The 18,383-nt window shown below is 42.0% G+C and overlaps 1 protein-coding gene across 4 annotated transcripts in view; it reads right to left on the reverse strand.

Annotated features, from left to right (window-relative positions):
* Positions 1-14,077, reverse strand: part of arhgef40 (Rho guanine nucleotide exchange factor (GEF) 40) — a 48,045-nt gene extending 33,968 nt beyond the window's left edge. For 2 of the 4 annotated variants that reach the window (XM_030430439.1, XM_030430437.1), the window contains exons 1-4: positions 13,839-14,077; positions 4,841-5,012; positions 2,748-2,837; positions 1,744-1,851 (exon numbers count right to left, since the gene is read on the reverse strand). In XM_030430439.1, the coding sequence (XP_030286299.1) occupies positions 1,744-1,851; positions 2,748-2,837; positions 4,841-4,870 (228 nt within the window). In that variant the 5' untranslated portion in view covers positions 4,871-5,012; positions 13,839-14,077. Of the gene's footprint in view, positions 1-1,743; positions 1,852-2,747; positions 2,838-4,840; positions 5,013-12,566; positions 13,109-13,838 lie in introns of all 4 variants that reach the window. The other 2 variants (XM_030430438.1, XM_030430440.1) reach the window with 2 other exon arrangements.
* Positions 14,078-18,383: the final 4,306 nt, after the last annotated feature.

The following is an 18,383-nucleotide window of genomic DNA, read 5'->3' on the forward strand; positions in this document are numbered from 1 at the left end:
GGATATCAGCATTAAAAAGCATGTGTGACTTTTCCTGTCTTTAAAAGTTTTGCCTGTTTCGAGTCAGTCCACATTCTGTAACTCTGTGCCCTGGCCCTCCTCCCACTTCTCCCTCAATGTACCCCAGTGTCTGCTCCCTCTTCTGCACCTAAAATTCCTCAATCAGTCTACTATAGTCTGCAACTTCCAGCATCTTCTCTTTTTTTCAGACACGCACGCCTGTGTGGTGAATGAAAGCCATGTTCATTCTCTCTCCTTCGACTCCCACCGCTGTTACTCACTCTCTCTTTCTCTAGCAGCAGCAACACACTCACATATGGAAGGAATTATTGTCATGACTCACAGTCTAACTCCCGTCCCAGGCAGCTCCACCGAGCGACAATGAAAACATAGTTTGCGCACAATGCCTGTGCATGTGTGTGTGTGGGTTTGAGTCTAGGAAAACTGTGCAGGGAAATATGAGACAGTTCTTAGCCTCCAAGCTTGTGCTAAACAGTGTGTGTTGTTTATCTCTCTCTCTCTCTCTCTCTCTCTTTCTGCATGTGTGTGTGTGAGTGTGTTTGTACTTGTTACATAGTGAGGACTAAGAGTTTTATGCCTCAAAGTAAGGACATTTTGGAAAGTGAGGACATGTATGCCAGTCCTTCCAACATTAAGGGCTGTTTTAAAGTTATGACTTGGTTTAAGGTTAGGGTAAGGGGCTAGGAAACTCATTACGGCAATACGGGTCCTCACAAGTATACAAGAAATTGCCTGGACACATAGCGGAAGTTGCTTGTTTGCACAGTGTATCCTATATCATACTATCTCCATGCATCTCCTTTGTTTACATGGGAGTCACACGCTTCTTTTCACTGTAATTCATTCATCAACATCAACTCAGTGGAGCTTCTAAAGCAGGAAAGGACCTCGTTTCTCCGCGGGACAGACAGCAGCTGGTAAATCTCAAATTTCACCAGACACTTTCACTAATTTTATCAGCCATCTAGAGTTTTAGAGAGGACTCGACCCTCCACAGTGTGGTGAGGAAGAGGTATAGGTCCACACATGTGTCAAATTATAAATGCCTTGAACTTTCCACTTGGTGTCTCCATATCATAGGGTACTGCGTGTGTCGACTGGAGACAGAAGGCACACAAATACGGACTTGAGAGTCACAAGCAAAACATTTAAGATTTTATGTTTTCAGTTCCCAGTAATGATCCAAATGTGAGTAATTGTTGGAAGATTCTTTACGAACACACTTGAAACTCGGACTTGACTTGAAACTTACGTTACGATGTTAGAGACTTGACGTGTCTTTTCGAACTTGAAACTCGACTTAAGACTCATCTTTGCGGACTCGAAAGACCTAAAAACAAGTGAATCCATATGAAAACTAATAATGTTACTCAGACTGCCCTTGAGAGCTTGAGACATGATTTAAGAGTTGTAGGAACAAGGACTTGTGCTTAGACTTGACTGAATACTTTAATTGCTGAGTGACTTGAGATCTGACTTGAGTTTTGATATGCACATGAACCAAAACATGCAGCCTCATGAACACTTCACTCAGACATCACCTTTAAAAAAGCTCTGCCAACAAACACACTTCACAATGACATGATGACCATTATCACTGAAGGACTCAAACGGTTAACAGATTTCTCACATTATACTTCTTGCATTCGACAGCTGATTCTGCTTCTCATTATAGAGCTACGTGTGTGTTCTCGTCCACAGTGTTTGCATGTTGGGACTCACGCAGGCGTGCTGCTGGAGTTTGTGCAGGAGGTGCTTGGCAGGAACGAAGTAATCCAGGAGGTACCGAAGACTGTCGTGCTGATAGGTCGACTCCAGGACTGAGAAGACCTGGATGACAAATATGCCAAAAGGAGGGAAAAAACAGTGAAAGCAGTTGTGTATGGTGCGTTAGATGATTAGATGCACAAGATATCAAAGACTCTCATGTCTGGGGAAAAAAAAATAAAATCATCTTCAGAATATCAGCTTCTCACAAAATGAGAGCAGCCTTTGTTTCGGGCGAGATCTCCATGCATTTTTGAGCGTACACAATGGATTCTGAAAGGGTTTCATTTGCTCGAGAGTGGAAGAATTCCCTCAACCCAGACAGCATGTAATCAGAAATTCAAACAAGGAAAATCACTGAGGCCGCTTCACTTTATTGGTATTACTTTGTCGAGCAGCGTTTTCCGCAGCAAGAAAAAGAAAAAAAACATTTGATTGGAAGCTAATCTGCAACTTGGAACAAAGGACTGATCAAATTCCCATAAGTGCATACAGAGAGTGGCCTAGAAGACTTATCTCAAAGGCCTCTTAGAAGTTTGGCTTCTAGGGAAACAAGACTAAAAAGCGCAAGTTTATGTGGTATATATCAGAGCAAAATCCTGTGGTGCACTTGTGACAGACTGAGCAGCTTTGCCCTTGTTGACTGCTCATTCTTAAATTAAATGTTATGTGTGCAATTTCTGACAAAACAAGTCACATCAAGCTTCAGTGTGGAGGAAGACGCTTTGGCTATAATTGACCAGCTGGCTGGATTTTGTTTGTGTTGGCTTCCAGCGGCAAGTTTATATCTCGGGGAAAGCCTTGTTATCTTCACATTACATCGCCCTCCCCGCATACCCCGACATCGCCTTATCATTTAATTGAATCGGCATTATTTATTCGCCGCTGTTTATTTTTGCTATGAAGATGAGGACGGCAGTAAAGGTGTGCATGCGTGTGTGCGTCCTCATGTGATTTACCTGGGAGAGGAGGGGTGGCGCCGTGCTCTCGAAAGGAGGGTAAAGCGATGAGAGCGCCCCCTGCACACAATCCTCCATTGCCTCCGAACCCTGAGGGAGACAACCAATGGGAAGAAAGGGTTAATCCTTAACCGGACACTGAATCAACCCTAATGTCTGTGTTTGTGTTTAACAGCCGGGGTTGTCTCGCTTTTTTTGCTGACACACACACACACGCACACAAACACACACACACACACATATACTACTTTGCACTTCCTGTTGTATGGTCTGGGGAGTGTCAAACATTTCCTCCGAGGGGCCAGTTAATGTATGAGCCCCCCAGAACAAAAGAGTCCAACCCAACACGTTAACACACACATGGTAACACTGGGCCGGCTTGTGAGCTGGAGGGTGACGGAGCAGTGCACGCAACGCATTTACACTGTTTATTTTGCTACACTGGCCGTTGGCATGGCAACCCGCAACTTTTTTCTCTCCCGTTTCCAGCTTCTCTCTTTCTCTTTCCCCTCCCTTCCTCTCGAGCCTCCCCATCTGCTTCTCGCCCTCTTTTTTTCTGCAGCTTCATCCCCGCTCCCTCCTCCCTGCTTTTTTTTTTTTAGACCCAACTTTCTTTGTTTCACCTCCATCCGACTCTCCGAAAATGTCATCTGACAACGATTACATCGGGATTGTCTTCAACAGACGGCATATTGTGTTGAATAACTGCAGTGACCGAGCGGATGGATGGATGGATGGATGGAGAGGGAGCAATGGGAGACACCCCAGAGTGGGAGAACAGAGTGTACGGAAAAAGAAAAGAGCGGCTAAGCGAGAGAGGGGCCAGGAGGGAATGAGCTGGTGGTGGTGGCTACGGGGGTTTATGGAAGAAGACCTAGGTTCAACTGTATTTGGGAATTATTTTTGGGGGGTTTTTTGTGTACAGAGGGGGTTTGAGGTTAGCCACAGTGAAGGATAGAATGAGTCTTGAAAACAAGTAAGTATTTGAGATGAACTGTAGTTTTTCCTTCCCTAACAACTTGCGCAACAGACAAAATAAATTCAAACTGAAGTTGACACATGAGGTTGTAAATTCTTTGTTTTTAAACCTGGGCATAAATGAGTAAAAGGAAACAAAACATTTTGTTTGAGAGTAACCTTTATCTTTAACCAGAAACAGCTGCGGCAACGCTTTGTTCAAAGTCACCAGACTCCTTTGACAAAAACAGGAATTTTACAACGCAGAACGCTAGAGTTACTGCGTCTAACGGCTATTTTGTTTAGGTGTTCGTGACTTTGGTGTTATACAAGGAATTGACAGCAAACAGAATAAGTCAAACTAACTAACTCATCAAGACAGCAACTCTTGTTGTCTGCAAAGTAAAATAACAGTTTTTGTCAAAGGAGTCTGGTGGCTAAGTCCAAACCAATATAATTGCTGTTTCTGGTTCGACAAAAAGGATTTTAACAAAACTTTTACTCATTCAGCCATAAGTATGTAAAATCAGAGCCCAAGTGTAAAAATACGAGAGTTAACTTTTAAATCACCTGCTTTTTGAGTCATTTGGTGTTAAACACAGGATTGACAGCTAATGTGTTAAAGTACAATATGTTAGAAACAAATCAAAATAAATAGATGGCAGCATATCACCGGAGTGACCAAATACTGCTGCTAACAGTAGTTACTGTTAGCTTCTTAGCTCAGTTAGCAGTGCATGTAGCAGTCCAGACTGGGAGCTGGTATTACAGGGGAGTGTTGGTGTTCACACTGATAGAGCTTTGAACATTGTTTTCAACTAAAATTCTTACATATTGCACCCTAATTTTAACTTCAGACGCTTAGGATAACAATCTGATCGTGTCAGTAACACACCAATTCTTTATAGATTTGTGCCCATTAGTCATTTAGATTTTTTCACCGAACTCTACAGAAAAGTGGAGGTGGAATGGGAAAAGAAGGCACCGGCCACAAAGGGACTGAAAACCAAGAAGGAGTAAATGTAAGACTTGACTTCTCGAACAAAGCAGGGAACTTGAAAAAGAAAGTAACTTTATAGCAACAGTAAGAGTCTGTTTGGAGAGCAGCTCTGCTGAGATTGCTCAGGGTCACTCACAGAAGATGTTAGGTTCTGTTTCCGATCCATCCTCTTGGCTGCCAAGCAAATTTTTCAACTGTGACTTCAGCCCGTATGGCACCAACAACAGAGTGGCACCACCGGGCTCAGATTCGTGCAGCTGTATTTTTCCATAGTAACAGAGAGTTTTTGGACGGGAGCTCTAAGGCAACTTGGAAAAGAAAAAAAAAAAAGCAGATGACAAAACTTGCATAAATGTTGCAGATCACAGCGTAAGTTTTCCAGAAGCAGAGCAGCTCTGAAGTCATGTTAGTCCATTGGCTTCTTGGTAAATGTGATGCAAAATGTTCTTAAAAGAACGTAAGTGCAGGGTCAAGAATTTACAGACCAAAAGCTACATTAATTGACTTTATTGTGGGTGACAATGAGCTGTTATAAGATGCCGTGCTGTAAAGCTGTGTCATGACATGCACCGCCCTTGAACAATGCTTTAAGATATGCAATAAAAGTCTTACATAAACTACATGCGCTATTCTCTCTAACTGCTAAAAGGGAGGTTTTAAATGCGCCACAGCGTCTGTAAAGACATGTGCATTATGTGAGGAGGTGTCTCCATGTGTGGACTATGGTAAACAACAGTCCGTCAGAGAGCATGCTGTAATAGGTGTAGTGGTTGTAAAAGAGCCTTCTGGCTCACTGACAGAACATATTGAGTCTAGTAAAAACACAGCAGGGGTTCAGGGGGGGATTGCACGGCAAGCCAGCAGGAGCTTCCTCTTTGACTAAAGCCCCTTTAAAAGCATCCCGTTAGACTAAATTAAAGCAAGAACAACAAAACAAAACAACAAATGAGACATATTATACTTTCTTTCCCTTTCCTTCAGTGTTTTACATACGTTCTTGAAGATGCAAAAAATATTTGCATAAAAACGTCAAATGCTGCATCAACAGAAGCTCCTCTCTCCCACGGAAAACACTTCCCTTAAACACCACTTCAGTAGTCCTGCCTTTAATTCTGTGACTTTGCGACATCACACTACCATCACCATGTCATACGTTTGCATAATTTATACTGAGCGACTTGTTCGGCACATAAGAATTGATTTGGCACAGCTACTCTGTTTTTGTCGTTAACCGTCCTGGGTCAGGCGTGTGTGAGCTGACCAATCAGGAGAGACTTAAAAGTACAGGAACTAAAACAGAGTTTCAGGCAGTATGAGTAAACATGTAAACCACTTCTAGTAGTAACCCCAAAAAATGATGCACCTAAAATGAGCATCATATTTCCCCTTTAAATGTATTTTGTTCTGTTATCTCAAAGACACAACACTTTATCATCAGACTGATTGCAAATGCCGATATAAGCCTGGGAAAAGCTCCTGCACTTTTAAGATTCTCTCACAGATGCAATTACATGGGAACAAGTCTGCAATTTGAGCCCAACTGGCTCAATAGAGCCCCCAAGGATCAAATATGTGGCTATTGTGCCAGAGAACACAGTGTAACACTTGTAGCGCTTCATTACTCGAGTGTTGGTACAAACAGGTTTGGTTTACTACAACAATTCAACATTCTCGGTCTCATACTAAGATTAGCAGCGAGCTAACACGATGCAGCTTGTTTAGTGAAAAGCTAGCTAGCCTGCAACAATATTTAGTTTGGATGTGTGATGCACAATTGAATGCCACCAGCACCTTTTCCCCCCCTCACTGTATTTCCTCAGCACTGACTCTGTGTTTGCACGCCTGTACACTCAACTTTCAACAGGATATACCACTCTGCAAGCATCCAATGACTGGAATTTCAGTCTGCAGGCGCAATCCCACGAATACACTAGGAATGATGCCTAATAGAGGGACTGTAGTTTTTCCTTCCCTAACAACTTGCGCAACAGACAAAATAAATTCAAACTGAAGTTGACACATGAGGTTGTAAATTCTTTGTTTTTAAACCTGGGCATAAATGACTAAAAGGAAACAAAACATTTTGTTTGAGAGTAACCTTTATCTTTAACCAGAAACAGCTGCGGCAACGCTTTGTTCAAAGTCACCAGACTCCTTTGACAAAAACAGGAATTTTACAACGCAGAACGCTAGAGTTACTGCGTCTAACGGCTATTTTGTTTAGGTGTTCGTGACTTTGGTGTTATACAAGGAATTGACAGCAAACAGAATAAGTCAAACTAACTAACTCATCAAGACAGCAACTCTTGTTTTCTGCAAAGTAAAATAACAGTTTTTGTCAAAGGAGTCTGGTGGCTAAGTCCAAACCAATATAATTGCTGTTTCTGGTTCGACAAAAAGGATTTTAACAAAACTTTTACTCATTCAGCCATAAGTATGTAAAATCAGAGCCCAAGTGTAAAAATACGAGAGTTAACTTTTAAATCACCTGCTTTTTGAGTCATTTGGTGTTAAACACAGGATTGACAGCTAATGCCTAATAGAGGGAGGAAAAGATTATAAAACTGATGATTTTCCACCAATTTCCAGTGGAATTTGATGTTTTTAGCAACACACTCATTCTTAATTTGCATCTATGTACACAGCAGCCCTGATGAAATTTATAAATTAGATTTCCTTTCAGGCGTCAGCACAGGAGACTCTCATGTAAAGAACCTGGTGCCTCTTCCATCAGTGACTATAGGTTCAATTCAATTACCTTTCAGTTGGAAACCTAATGCTAATGCACTCAGGTGTCTTACTTATTGTAATCCACATTATGTTGGCCTTGCTAATGTAATGTAACGCACTGGATCTTGGAATAGGGGCCTTGTTTAAAACATGCTGCAGATTTTCAGGGAAAATTGCTACTGCCAGAATTTCCGATGTCCTTTGGAGAACTAGCTGTACGCGCGTTATCACCAAATAAAACCAAACTAGGACGATGATGAGGAACAGATTCAGTCAGAAGCTCGACAGAGAAACATTAAAAGTTCATTAAAGGCTCGCTAAGGTTAGCTTTCACCAGAGAACTGCACGAGCACTCTGATCTTAAACAAGTTAATATAATTGATTTTCAGTGAAACACACGTCATCACACAGTAAAAGTACTGTTTAGGGTCAAATTGTTGTTTGTTTTTTTTTTAACCAAAGATTGAGGAAATATCTGCAAGGTGGTACTGATCCCAAATTAGATATTTGATTATTTGAAGGACTGTATTACATGAGAACTATAATACAGAGTCATGCATAACACTGCTCATTTTATGACATTACCAAAACTACAGCACACATTGCATCTATGAAATATTTGCAGACAGGAAACACTAAAGAGGAAATGATCCGATTTCTTCCGCTAAATCGACCGTTTATGAACCCAAATGTAACACCTTAAAAAAGAGCTGACTTGAAGCCCTAAACAAGACTTTTTCTAAACTCACGAAAGGTCAGTGTTTTTGGACATGGTTCTCACAGGATCGTGGCAGATGATATTTATAGACGGGAAGTATGTCAAAATATTAAAATTTAGGAAGTTGTAATGTTTCTTAATGATGTTTCAGTTCCTTTTTCTTAGGAAGGTTCCTAACCAGTAGAAATGACACTTTTCCAGACACTATTTTCCAGGGCCCTACTGTGTGTTCACAGGGTACCATTGTTCTACTGTTCTACATGTGCTCTTCCATGGTCCTATGTTCCCACGGCCCTATGTTTCCACGGTCCTCTGTTTCCGCAGTCCTATGTTTCAGGGTCCTATTTTCCCAAGTTGATATGTTACCAAGGTACCAGGGTTCTATGTTACTGAGGTCCTATGATTTAGGGTCCTATGTTCCCAGGATCCCATGTTCCAATGGTCCCACATGTTCACAGTGTTCTATGCGGGGAGAGTCCTATGTTCTTAATGTCCTACGTTCCCGTGGTCCTATGTTACCAAGGTACCATGGTTCTATGTTCCTGAGGTCCTAGGTTCCCCATTTCTACATATGTGCTCTCTACAAGGTCCCAAGCTCTAGGGTTTAAGTTATTTGGAAAGTTAATGGGTGTTGACCAGCATTGAACTGGGGACCATGGGGACGTGGATACTCTCCAAATGACTACATGGGCAGTGACTGCAACCATAAAATTCTCTAAACTACCAGTCACAGTGCTGCTTGTGACATCTCACTCACTTGGAACATGTTTTTTTTCAATCTGCAGTCTCCGGAAAAGCGTTTGTGGTCATATGGCACATGCAGTGACGGTGAAGACAATCAGAGTGCATGAGTGTGTATCCTTCTGTTTGTGTCAAATACGGACACACAGTACGGTATCAGGGTATGTCATTCTTGCGTCAGGCTTCCTGTCTTTCTCTGCTGTACGCAGACTGAAGCGGAAGAGGCAGCGGTAGTCCTCCAAACAGATGCCTGGCACAGAGGCAAAGAAAATTAAAAAAAAGATATTAAGAGAAATCTCTGGAAAAAGAGGATAGAAAAGGCTAATAACAGTGAGAAGAAGGGGTAAAGCAATAAAGTGAGAACTCAAGTAGTTTTGGAGGATATAAGGCACTTGAACCGCCTTTCATGCCAGCTTATTGAAGTGTGCGTGAATTAAGAAACAGACGGGAGTGACAGAGAGACTGTGAGAGAACCAGACAGCCATACAGTGACCGAGGGTCCAGACAGAAAAAGGAAAAGAGAAAAAGAAAGAGGAGGAGGCTGACCGGTGGGAGAGATCGATGGGAAACAAGAGCAGCAGCAACCATGATAGAAACCAGATGTAGACCCCTACAGTACACGAAGGACTGAGAAAGAGGGGGAAGAGAGCTGAAAGGAGCCGGGAGAAGGTGGGGGTGATGGAGGATGACATGAGGAAGAAATGAGAAAAGATGCAAGAAAGAAAAGAAAAGCCGACGGGGAAAGAGGGAACAGAAAAGAAGAGGGGCAGACAAGACAACGGGAAAGGAGGATGAAGAGACAGAGCGAGGAGACGCCCTGAGACTGATTTCCTCTTCCTAATCTTCCTGTAGAATCTAACCTGACCTTCAGAGGGTCAAACAGCTTGCCGGGACTGTTATTTTATGAATTGCTTGGGACTACTTAAATGCTACAGTCTGTCACTGAATTGAGCAAAGCCAACGTTTCACAGTAGATGAGGTTTCACGCTGCACTCGGCCTCCATTCATTGTCTATTTATCTAATAGTGTGCAAGCTAGTGCATAAATGTGACAACTGAATATAGCATTTTGTCACATTTATTGGTGTTATTCCAACAGCAGTAGTGTGTTACATTTCCTAGCTAAGTGTTAGCTTGCTAGCTTAGCTGTACCATCAGTTTCAATCAGGAGCTGTATGTGGACAACATTTAATGTGGACAATTATTTCTATATGTTAAAATAGAATTGGACTCAACATATTAATTGTTAAGATCTTGGAGTATTTCAATATTGTAAACAAGCTAACGTTTAGCTGTAGGCTAGCAAAAGGGTTATCTCACAATCAAACTATTTATGGACATAGCCCAGTAAAACTGATTCACCTTTGTAAAAATGAAATGGCATGCCAGTTAGCTTATTAAGTACAGATACAGCAGACATGGAGCAATGTTACAATTCATCTGGAACAACTAATGTAGTATTCATACTAATTTTGGCTTAGATTCTGTCTAATAAAAAGAGTTGCATGTGTGTAAATATTCCAGTTTTTTATTAGCTGGTTGCTAACTGTTTCTTTCTACTGTTTGGAGGTGGGCTAACAAGACAAGGCGCACATCTAAATGACCAGGGAGAGAGACATAACTTCACTTTCTGTGGTCACCGGGACATAAAAACTGCATGTATAGAATCAACAGTCAAATCTGGTCAAAAACGCTAAAATAAACTTGAGTATATTTGCCTCAAAATGAGGTTTGAAATGCCTTTTCTTCCACTACCCATATTTTCACTACACCATCTTCTTCAACAGCCTGATCCAAAGCACTGAAAAGGAAGCTAAAGAGAAGCAGTGGGACTAAAGCAAAGTTGCTGGCCTTGGATCCAAAACAATAAGCTAAAAGATGCTAAAATGCTTCACAGAGTTCAGAGGAATTACAGTCTGGTGATATTTCTCTGTGGGTTTGTTACTACGAGCGACACCTGTCCTTTAATCCATCGGCTATAAAGTATTGATTACAACAGCTTTAACTCAAGATGTGAGGATTTTAAAAAATGTGTTCATGATTCATAAGAGATCATGATTAAAAACAAAGAAGCTGCTTCGACATCTAATAAAGATGCCAATGAAATGGCCATGAGCAGCTCAGTGTGTGTTGAAATGTACCCACGCATTGTCTGCGTGGCTCTCGACAATCGCAGGAAACTCCGTTAAAGAAAGATTCCTGTGATTGACAACATCGCCAGCCCTGTCTGGATTGTTCTAGCGCTGTTATCACCACCTGCCTGGTACTCCGAGCACGTCAAAACAAATAGAGTATTGTTTGCTTTGCTTAAACTTTCATCAGATTTTTTTGTTTTTGTTTTTATCATGAGTCCGTTGTTCCCCCGGCCAGACTGGAGGACTGGTACATCCCATTTCAAAATCGGAGCTCCCCAGACAGAGGGAATGGAAATACCCTCTGCCACATATTCTTGGCGAGGCAGTGTGTGTCACTGAACTGTATGACTGTGCGCTGATGCATTTTCACACCTATGTGAGCATGTGTTAGCTGCCGCGTTCGTCCCGGGGCGAGTATGTATGCACGCATTCATTCCTCGTGTGTTAAAGGTTCCAAAAGGTTTTGGACACATGCTGTTTGGACCCTGCTGGAAAACCCGGCAGAGACCAGCACCAAAACCAGCACCAAAACACAACATATATATATATATGTTGTGTTTTGGTGCTGATTTATGCTAGTTTCTCCAGCAGGGGAGGGTTGAGCTTACCTTTAACCCCTTAAATTATCAAAAACATGTAAAGGACTAACAGGTTTGAAGTAGTTGGATCATTGTATCATGTTGGAGTATACCTACTGAAGTTAGCATGCTAACCAGCTAACCTCAGCTCAGCTACACACATTCTCCCGGTGCTCTAGACTCTAATTCTGTATCGCTAACTGCACGGCTAACTCATCATAAAAGCTGGAAACAATGTTGGACATGGTGCCTTGGCCGTCCATTCCTACGAAAGCTGCTAAGTGGAGCTTGAAGCCAAAAAAGCTCCACTTCCCGGGTGTGAAAATACCCCGTTCTTCTTGTTGTCGGAGTGTGACCAAGCTCGTTAACTTCCAGTTTAGCGTCCGGCTCACTTGAATGGGGATACAATTGGATTATGGTAGTGAAACAAGTCATTTCATGGGTGTTGTGACGCTCCAAAAAATGTAATCACCATTTTTCAGACACTTCTTTCATGACGTTAGCTTCTGGGGAAAAAAGCATGTTTGAGCAACAACTCTCCACATGATGTAATTACACAGATTGGCCAATGCGAAAACTGACTTCAAAGCCTGGCGCTCCTCCTGGGGACTTGGGCTAACTGAGCTAACTAGCTAAAGCCAGCTACTGCTATGATGACTATGTATTGTGTTGCGGGTTGCTAACCAGCTAACGCCGGTCTGTCCTGGACCTAGGCTCCTGTGCTAGCAATATTAACACCAACACTTCCCCCCTGCACAACTAACTGAGCTTACTATCTAACAGGAGCTTAAGCTAGCAGCAGTTAGCGGTTACTCTGGCAATCTTCTGCTTTCTTTTTGTTTTGAGTATGAATTTGCTGGTTTCTTGTGGCCAATTCTTACAGATTGCCCCTTTTTAAATTGTTAAATCCAGTCTTTGAGACATGATTTCTATATATTTTTAGAGTTTTCTGTGACCGTACGTGCTCCCGTGTGTACATCTGTTGCTGTATTCCGCTCAAAACTTTCCCAACTGGTTACAGAGGAAGATGAAACTGTACAGCACATGTTCTTCCTTCCCCCGAAGTCGGTGCCATCCCTTGTTCCTCCTTTCTCTCTCTTTCTCTCTCTCTGTTTTTTTTCTCTCTCCGCTTTTCTCCCAGGTCCAATGTGGAAAATGCGGCATCACCGAAACCACTGCCGCTGCCGTCCAAGTCTCCTAAAATAAAAAGTAACCCTACCCTCCTCTTTTATTCCGCTCTCTCTCTCCACTCTCCCTCATGCTCTCGTTGCCAAAACTGCTCCACCCTGCCCAACGCACAGAAGCGTGAATATGGTCTAAATCTCGCCGCTTTCGTTCCCCTTCTCTTTCTTGATTTATCTTCCCGTGTGTGTGCATGTGTCGTTCGCGTGAGTCAACTCTCTGTCTCGCTGCCTCCGCGTATGTCACCGATCAGACCACGGGGTGGGTGGGGATGGTAAACAAAATCCCCGGGGATGGCAACAGAGAGCCCTTTTGCTCCCGCTGAAAGAAAAAAAAACCCGCAAAAGTCACCAACGTCACACGACTTAAATCATGCCGTTAGAAGTCGCTGACAACTTCGCGAGCTGTTACAACGGCTGGCGTCTCAGATCAAACGCACGCCTCAATGAGAGGTTATGATTAAAGGAGCATTATGTAGTTTTGGAGGAGAAATTGAAATCCCCTAGTGACTTTTTTTTTTAAAAGACTAAACAAACTCTCTTTGTTTGCATGCCTGAATAAACTGAATCTACAAACAGACCTTAAAGGGCAACACAATTTCATACTGTTTTGTTTATATGTGGCGGACCCTGCCACCTTTCTAGCTTCAAACAGTGTTCAGGGCACATTATTTTTCTCTGAGAGTAGCTCCTTTATTCAGCTAATATCTAAGCTTGTGTTACTGCCTCATTAACATTTTAAAAACTAAAATTCTGAGGTTGGAGTTCTTCTCCAAAACTGCCTATTGCACCTTTAAAGTCAAATACGTAGGGCTGTTTGTTTTTTTCCTTTTTTTGAGTGTCTGAAGCACATGTGGAAGGGACACATCTGTCGCAAAATGTTGCCATATCAGCCTTTCATAGGGCTTAAATAAAAGGGGAACATAAAGTACACAGAGTCTGAAAATGTTGAGTGATACATGTCTCTACATGTCTCTTCCTCATCAGAATACTTTCTGTCATTTTCCACACAAACGTGACTCTTCCACGGCTTGAAAGAAAGTGGGACTTACCATGACTTCAGTCAGGAATTCCTACATAGTCCTCAGCCCCTCTTCCTGCGTTTGCTTCCTCTCTCCGCATTCTCTGCAGAAACTTTCCCCCCTCAGTGATTACCAGCCTCCATCAGCTTCTCCTTCATAAGACTTTTCTACCCCCTTCCAACTATCTCTCTCCCAGCGCATGAAAACAGCCCTCTTCTCTTCCTCCAGCCTGGGAATGTCCAAGCTGCATTTTTCTCCCCTCCCCTCGCCGTCTGCCCAGCAGTCCCACGCACTCCCACCTCCCGTCTCCTCCTCCCTCCCTCTCTCCTCCCTCCCTCTCACCTAACAAGAGCACTACAGTCCCTTTCTGCGCTCAAACTTTCCACTTCGCCCCCCAGAGTAACTTCAATGAATAGTCAATGAAAAGCCGTTACCCCACCCAGGCGTAATTGAAAAGTTAAAGAAAGAGAATGGAGCTCTGATGTTTTATTGTTGGTGAAAATTGCACGTTCTTTATTCTCGGTGGGAGATAATTAAGTCTATTGCTAATCAAGCTTTAATTTGATGAAAAGGGGTTGGGGGCAATCATTGAGAAATACTCCCAATGAAAACTGCACGTGTTTTGTGTATGTGCTTCATTTTTTATATGATAGGGAACAAACAGCACCAAACACTGTTTACAAATGTATAATTTTACCTGAATGGATTTTACTTCACCAGAATATTTTGAAGCAGTGGTGGACTCAGGATGTTTGAGGGCACCAGCATGCAGAAGAGTCATGGCACATTTATAATAAAGACAGGGTATTGTCTATATAGTTTTCTCCACTGGATGGGCACCCTAGAAGGAAATTGACCACGTTTCCCCACTGGAGGTACATCCAGTTGGGAAATTGATCACATTTTTTTTTTCTGGAAGGGCACCCTTAGGGCACTTTCTCATGTTTTCTCCACTAGAAGGGCACCTTAGAAGGAAATGAATCACGTTTTCTCCACTATAAAGACGTCCCAAAGGGAAATTGATCAAGTTTCTTTTGACTGGAAGGGCACTTTGTCATGTTTTCTCCACTAGAAAGGTACCTTAGAGGGCACTTTATCTAGTTTTCTCCACTGGAAGGGCACCCGCAAAGGAAATGTGTCATGTTTTCTCCACTAAAAAGATGTCCTCAAGGGAAACTGATCAAGTTTCTTTTGACTGGAAGGGCACTTTATCTAATTTTCTCCACTAAAAAGACGTCCTCAAGGGAAATGCATCACGTTTTCTCCACTAAAAAGACATCCTAAAGGGAAATTGATTAAGTTTAATTTGACTGGAAGGGCACTTTGTCATGTTTTCTCCACTAGAAAGGTACCTTAGAGGGCACTTTATCTAGTTTTCTCCACTGGAAGGGCACCCTCGAAGGAAATGCATCATGTTGTCTCCACTTAAAAGACATCCTAAGGGGAAATTGATCAAGTTTTTCACTAAAAGGGCACTTTGTCATGTTTTCTCTACTACAAAGGCACCCTAGAGGCCACTTAGAGGCCATCTAGTTTTCTCCAATGGAAGGGCAGCCTCGAAGGAAATGAATCATGTTTTCTCCACTGAAAAGACGTCCTAAGGGAAACTGATCAAGTTTCTTTTGACTGGAAGAAGAGAAACTCCAGCAACTTAGTTTCGCTCTTTCACATCATTGGGACACATTTGTAAATGAATGGTCAATATCAATGCAGCAGAGGTTGAGATTTCCTGACTTTTATCCCCTAGTATGGATCAAAAACGCTCCAAAAACCACTGGGTTCTACATTTCACAGAAAGCACATAATACTATTGTTTCATTCCGCTCCCTCTATCTGGTAAATGCTAGTGTCTTTAACATACCATGCCCAAGTTTTAAAGATGTGCTTTCTGTGTAAAGTGAGCCAAAGCGAGGGTCACCCTGATGATGTGATCCAGGTTATTTTCATAGACTTTAGGCTGCTCTGCCAGAGTCACGTAATAAACCAAATCTCTTCTTGCATAGGCCGGCTTGACAGCTTCATGAGTGTCTGAGCAGGTTAATCCCCCAATAGTCTTTTATTTAAACCAGGAAATACAGTGCATTCTTCTGTGTCTGGGAATACACATTCCCATTATGCAGCATCAAGAGTTAAAAAGTTAAATCTGAGATGTAATGATTCAGTGTTTGAGCTTGTGTGAGTGATTCCCTCGCCAAGTTATGGAGCCCCTTGAAAACAATGTAATAAGGGTGGTGATTTACTTCCTTCTCTTGTGTAAGCGGTGTTAATATCCAGCAGACTTTCAGCGAAGAAAATGTTTATATCATGCGATGGAGACTTCACTCTTCCGCTCCTGCATAAACATAAAGTCACACTTCAGGCCTTCCAGCGCTGTGACTCCCTCTTTCATCTTCCTTTATTTTTTTTTATTGGCCCACATTGATGCCACACTGGTTGCTGTGCTGCTGCTAAATTTAAAAATCTACGGTTTGTGTTCAGACCACTTTAAAATTAGTGAAGGGATGGAGTCAGTTTTGATCATGCAGCACCCCCTTGTGTTTACTGTGTGGCAATGCAGTAGTATAAAGAATAAAGGATGGAGGCAAACATTTGTCTCTTGCTTGAATTTCTTTGATCGCAACTGAAATGATTAGCAAAATACAGGTTTGTTTCTGAGATACATAGGGAACACATCTGTTTTTAAAGTCAAGGTTTGTAGTTGATCAAACAATTTACATTTGACGGCATATGTCTAAAGCAACTTACAGTAATTCATACATTTATACACTGTGGCTGCCGACCAGCACATCAGGAGCAGTTTGGGGTTCAGTACCTTGCCCAAGGCCAGTTTGACATGCAGACTAGTGGAATCAAACAAGCAACCTTCCGATAACAAGATGCTGGCTCAACCCCTGAGCCACAGCCACAGACAAAAACTTTTTAAAAAAACGTTTCAATCAAAGTTCAACCGGAAATGGGACTTTTGTTTTAAATAACTCTTCACAATGTGGTCGACGAGCAGAGTTTCACTTCTGGGGAAAAGACACCTGGCAGGAGGGACAAGAAGAACCGGGGCCTCTGGGTGTGTTCCTCCCTCCTATTTGTCAGTCTAGAAGATACTCATTAATGTAGCGATCACACTTACCTTTCACACTTGACACTTAAGGAAAATCCCAGGATTGTGCCACACCTAATGTAAGACAGTATATCGTTTTTTTATAGGTGTGTCTCCTGTCTGTGCTGTAAATGCCTCCCTTCTGTCACGGTGCTATTCAAAATATTCTGCAAGCGATGTGACCTGAGCGGAAAGATCATAAACCATCAAGTCAAGATTCCTTTATTCACCTCCGTTTCTTTCATACAGCTTTACTTACACTGTCTACAAAGAGACAACAGTTTTTGATGTGGCGAGCGTTTTCTATTGATAGTTCAGTTCCACTTTTCACATCCCCAAGGTCCCTCACACGTTACAAAAACAAGCATGAAGTGATATAATGATAAACTTTCTGTGCTGTGCCCCTTACTGAGGGGGAAATGTAACAAACCTATTGAGGAATGCAAGTTCTGAGTTTTGCGCGTTTACTATAGGAATTTCTTTAATGATTTTGAGGAAATTTGGGAGTCACAGAGCACAAAGAAAGAAAAAAGAACAGATGAGAAATAAATACATCAATAATGTTGACATTGTGATGAGTATGATTTGTGAATTTATGATGTTAGTTAGGTCATATTGTAGAAAAGTCCTGAATAAGAGTATCTGTTTTCCTTAAAAATATTATAATGATAGTGAATTAATAATTGTACAATGATTTACGCCCACACACTTAATTTAGCACCATTTTAAAGCGCCTGTTGGTAAGGTAGTTGTTTTTTGAGTCTCATATTTACGCTTTCGGATGGTGGCCTACAATCCAAAAGCATCTGGGTCGGGGTCAGAATTAGGAATGAGACTTAGAAGTAAATTATCTTACCAACAGGAGCTTTAAGCTTAAATATAAGTTATGTTAAAAACTCCTCCCTGGTATATTTGAAATGAATGGGGGATTAGCTATAGACACAAAACTGTCTGTAAACCATTTTACCTGGCTGTAACAATATTTATTTCAGCTGTAAAGTTGAGCATTTTCACATGGGGTTCTATTGGGATTAACTTGATATTGGAACCAGCCTCAAGTGGACACTGAAAGTCTTGTTACTTATCGGCCCCAGCTTGTACAGGACGGGGCCCCTGGCTTCAACACGACTATGGCTCCAAACTTTATAAGGCTTCCTTTGTTCACAAAAGAATATTTTTGGACCCCTGGTTGAAAAGTTTGAACCACTAAACGTACCTACTATGGAATGTATAATTACCACAGTTTACAGGAAACACTTCCCGCTTCCTTTTAGAAGCACAGTGACATAACGTTGACTGTTCACCTGTGTGAGAGAAAAGGAGTGGCATTGAAAAGAAAACACAAGAACAAAAGGTCTTTCATATCACAGTGGGAAATGCATTATCTGTGTCAAGAGGTTTCACCTTAGGTTTTTGGGGTCACTGGTCTACAATCCAGATTTCAACACAATTCAGCTTGTTTTCCAATTGATCTGTGGTTG

The sequence above is a fragment of the Sparus aurata genome, chromosome 10 (genome assembly GCF_900880675.1).
Source record: "Sparus aurata chromosome 10, fSpaAur1.1, whole genome shotgun sequence".
In the NCBI taxonomy this organism is placed as follows: Eukaryota; Metazoa; Chordata; class Actinopteri; order Spariformes; family Sparidae; genus Sparus; species Sparus aurata.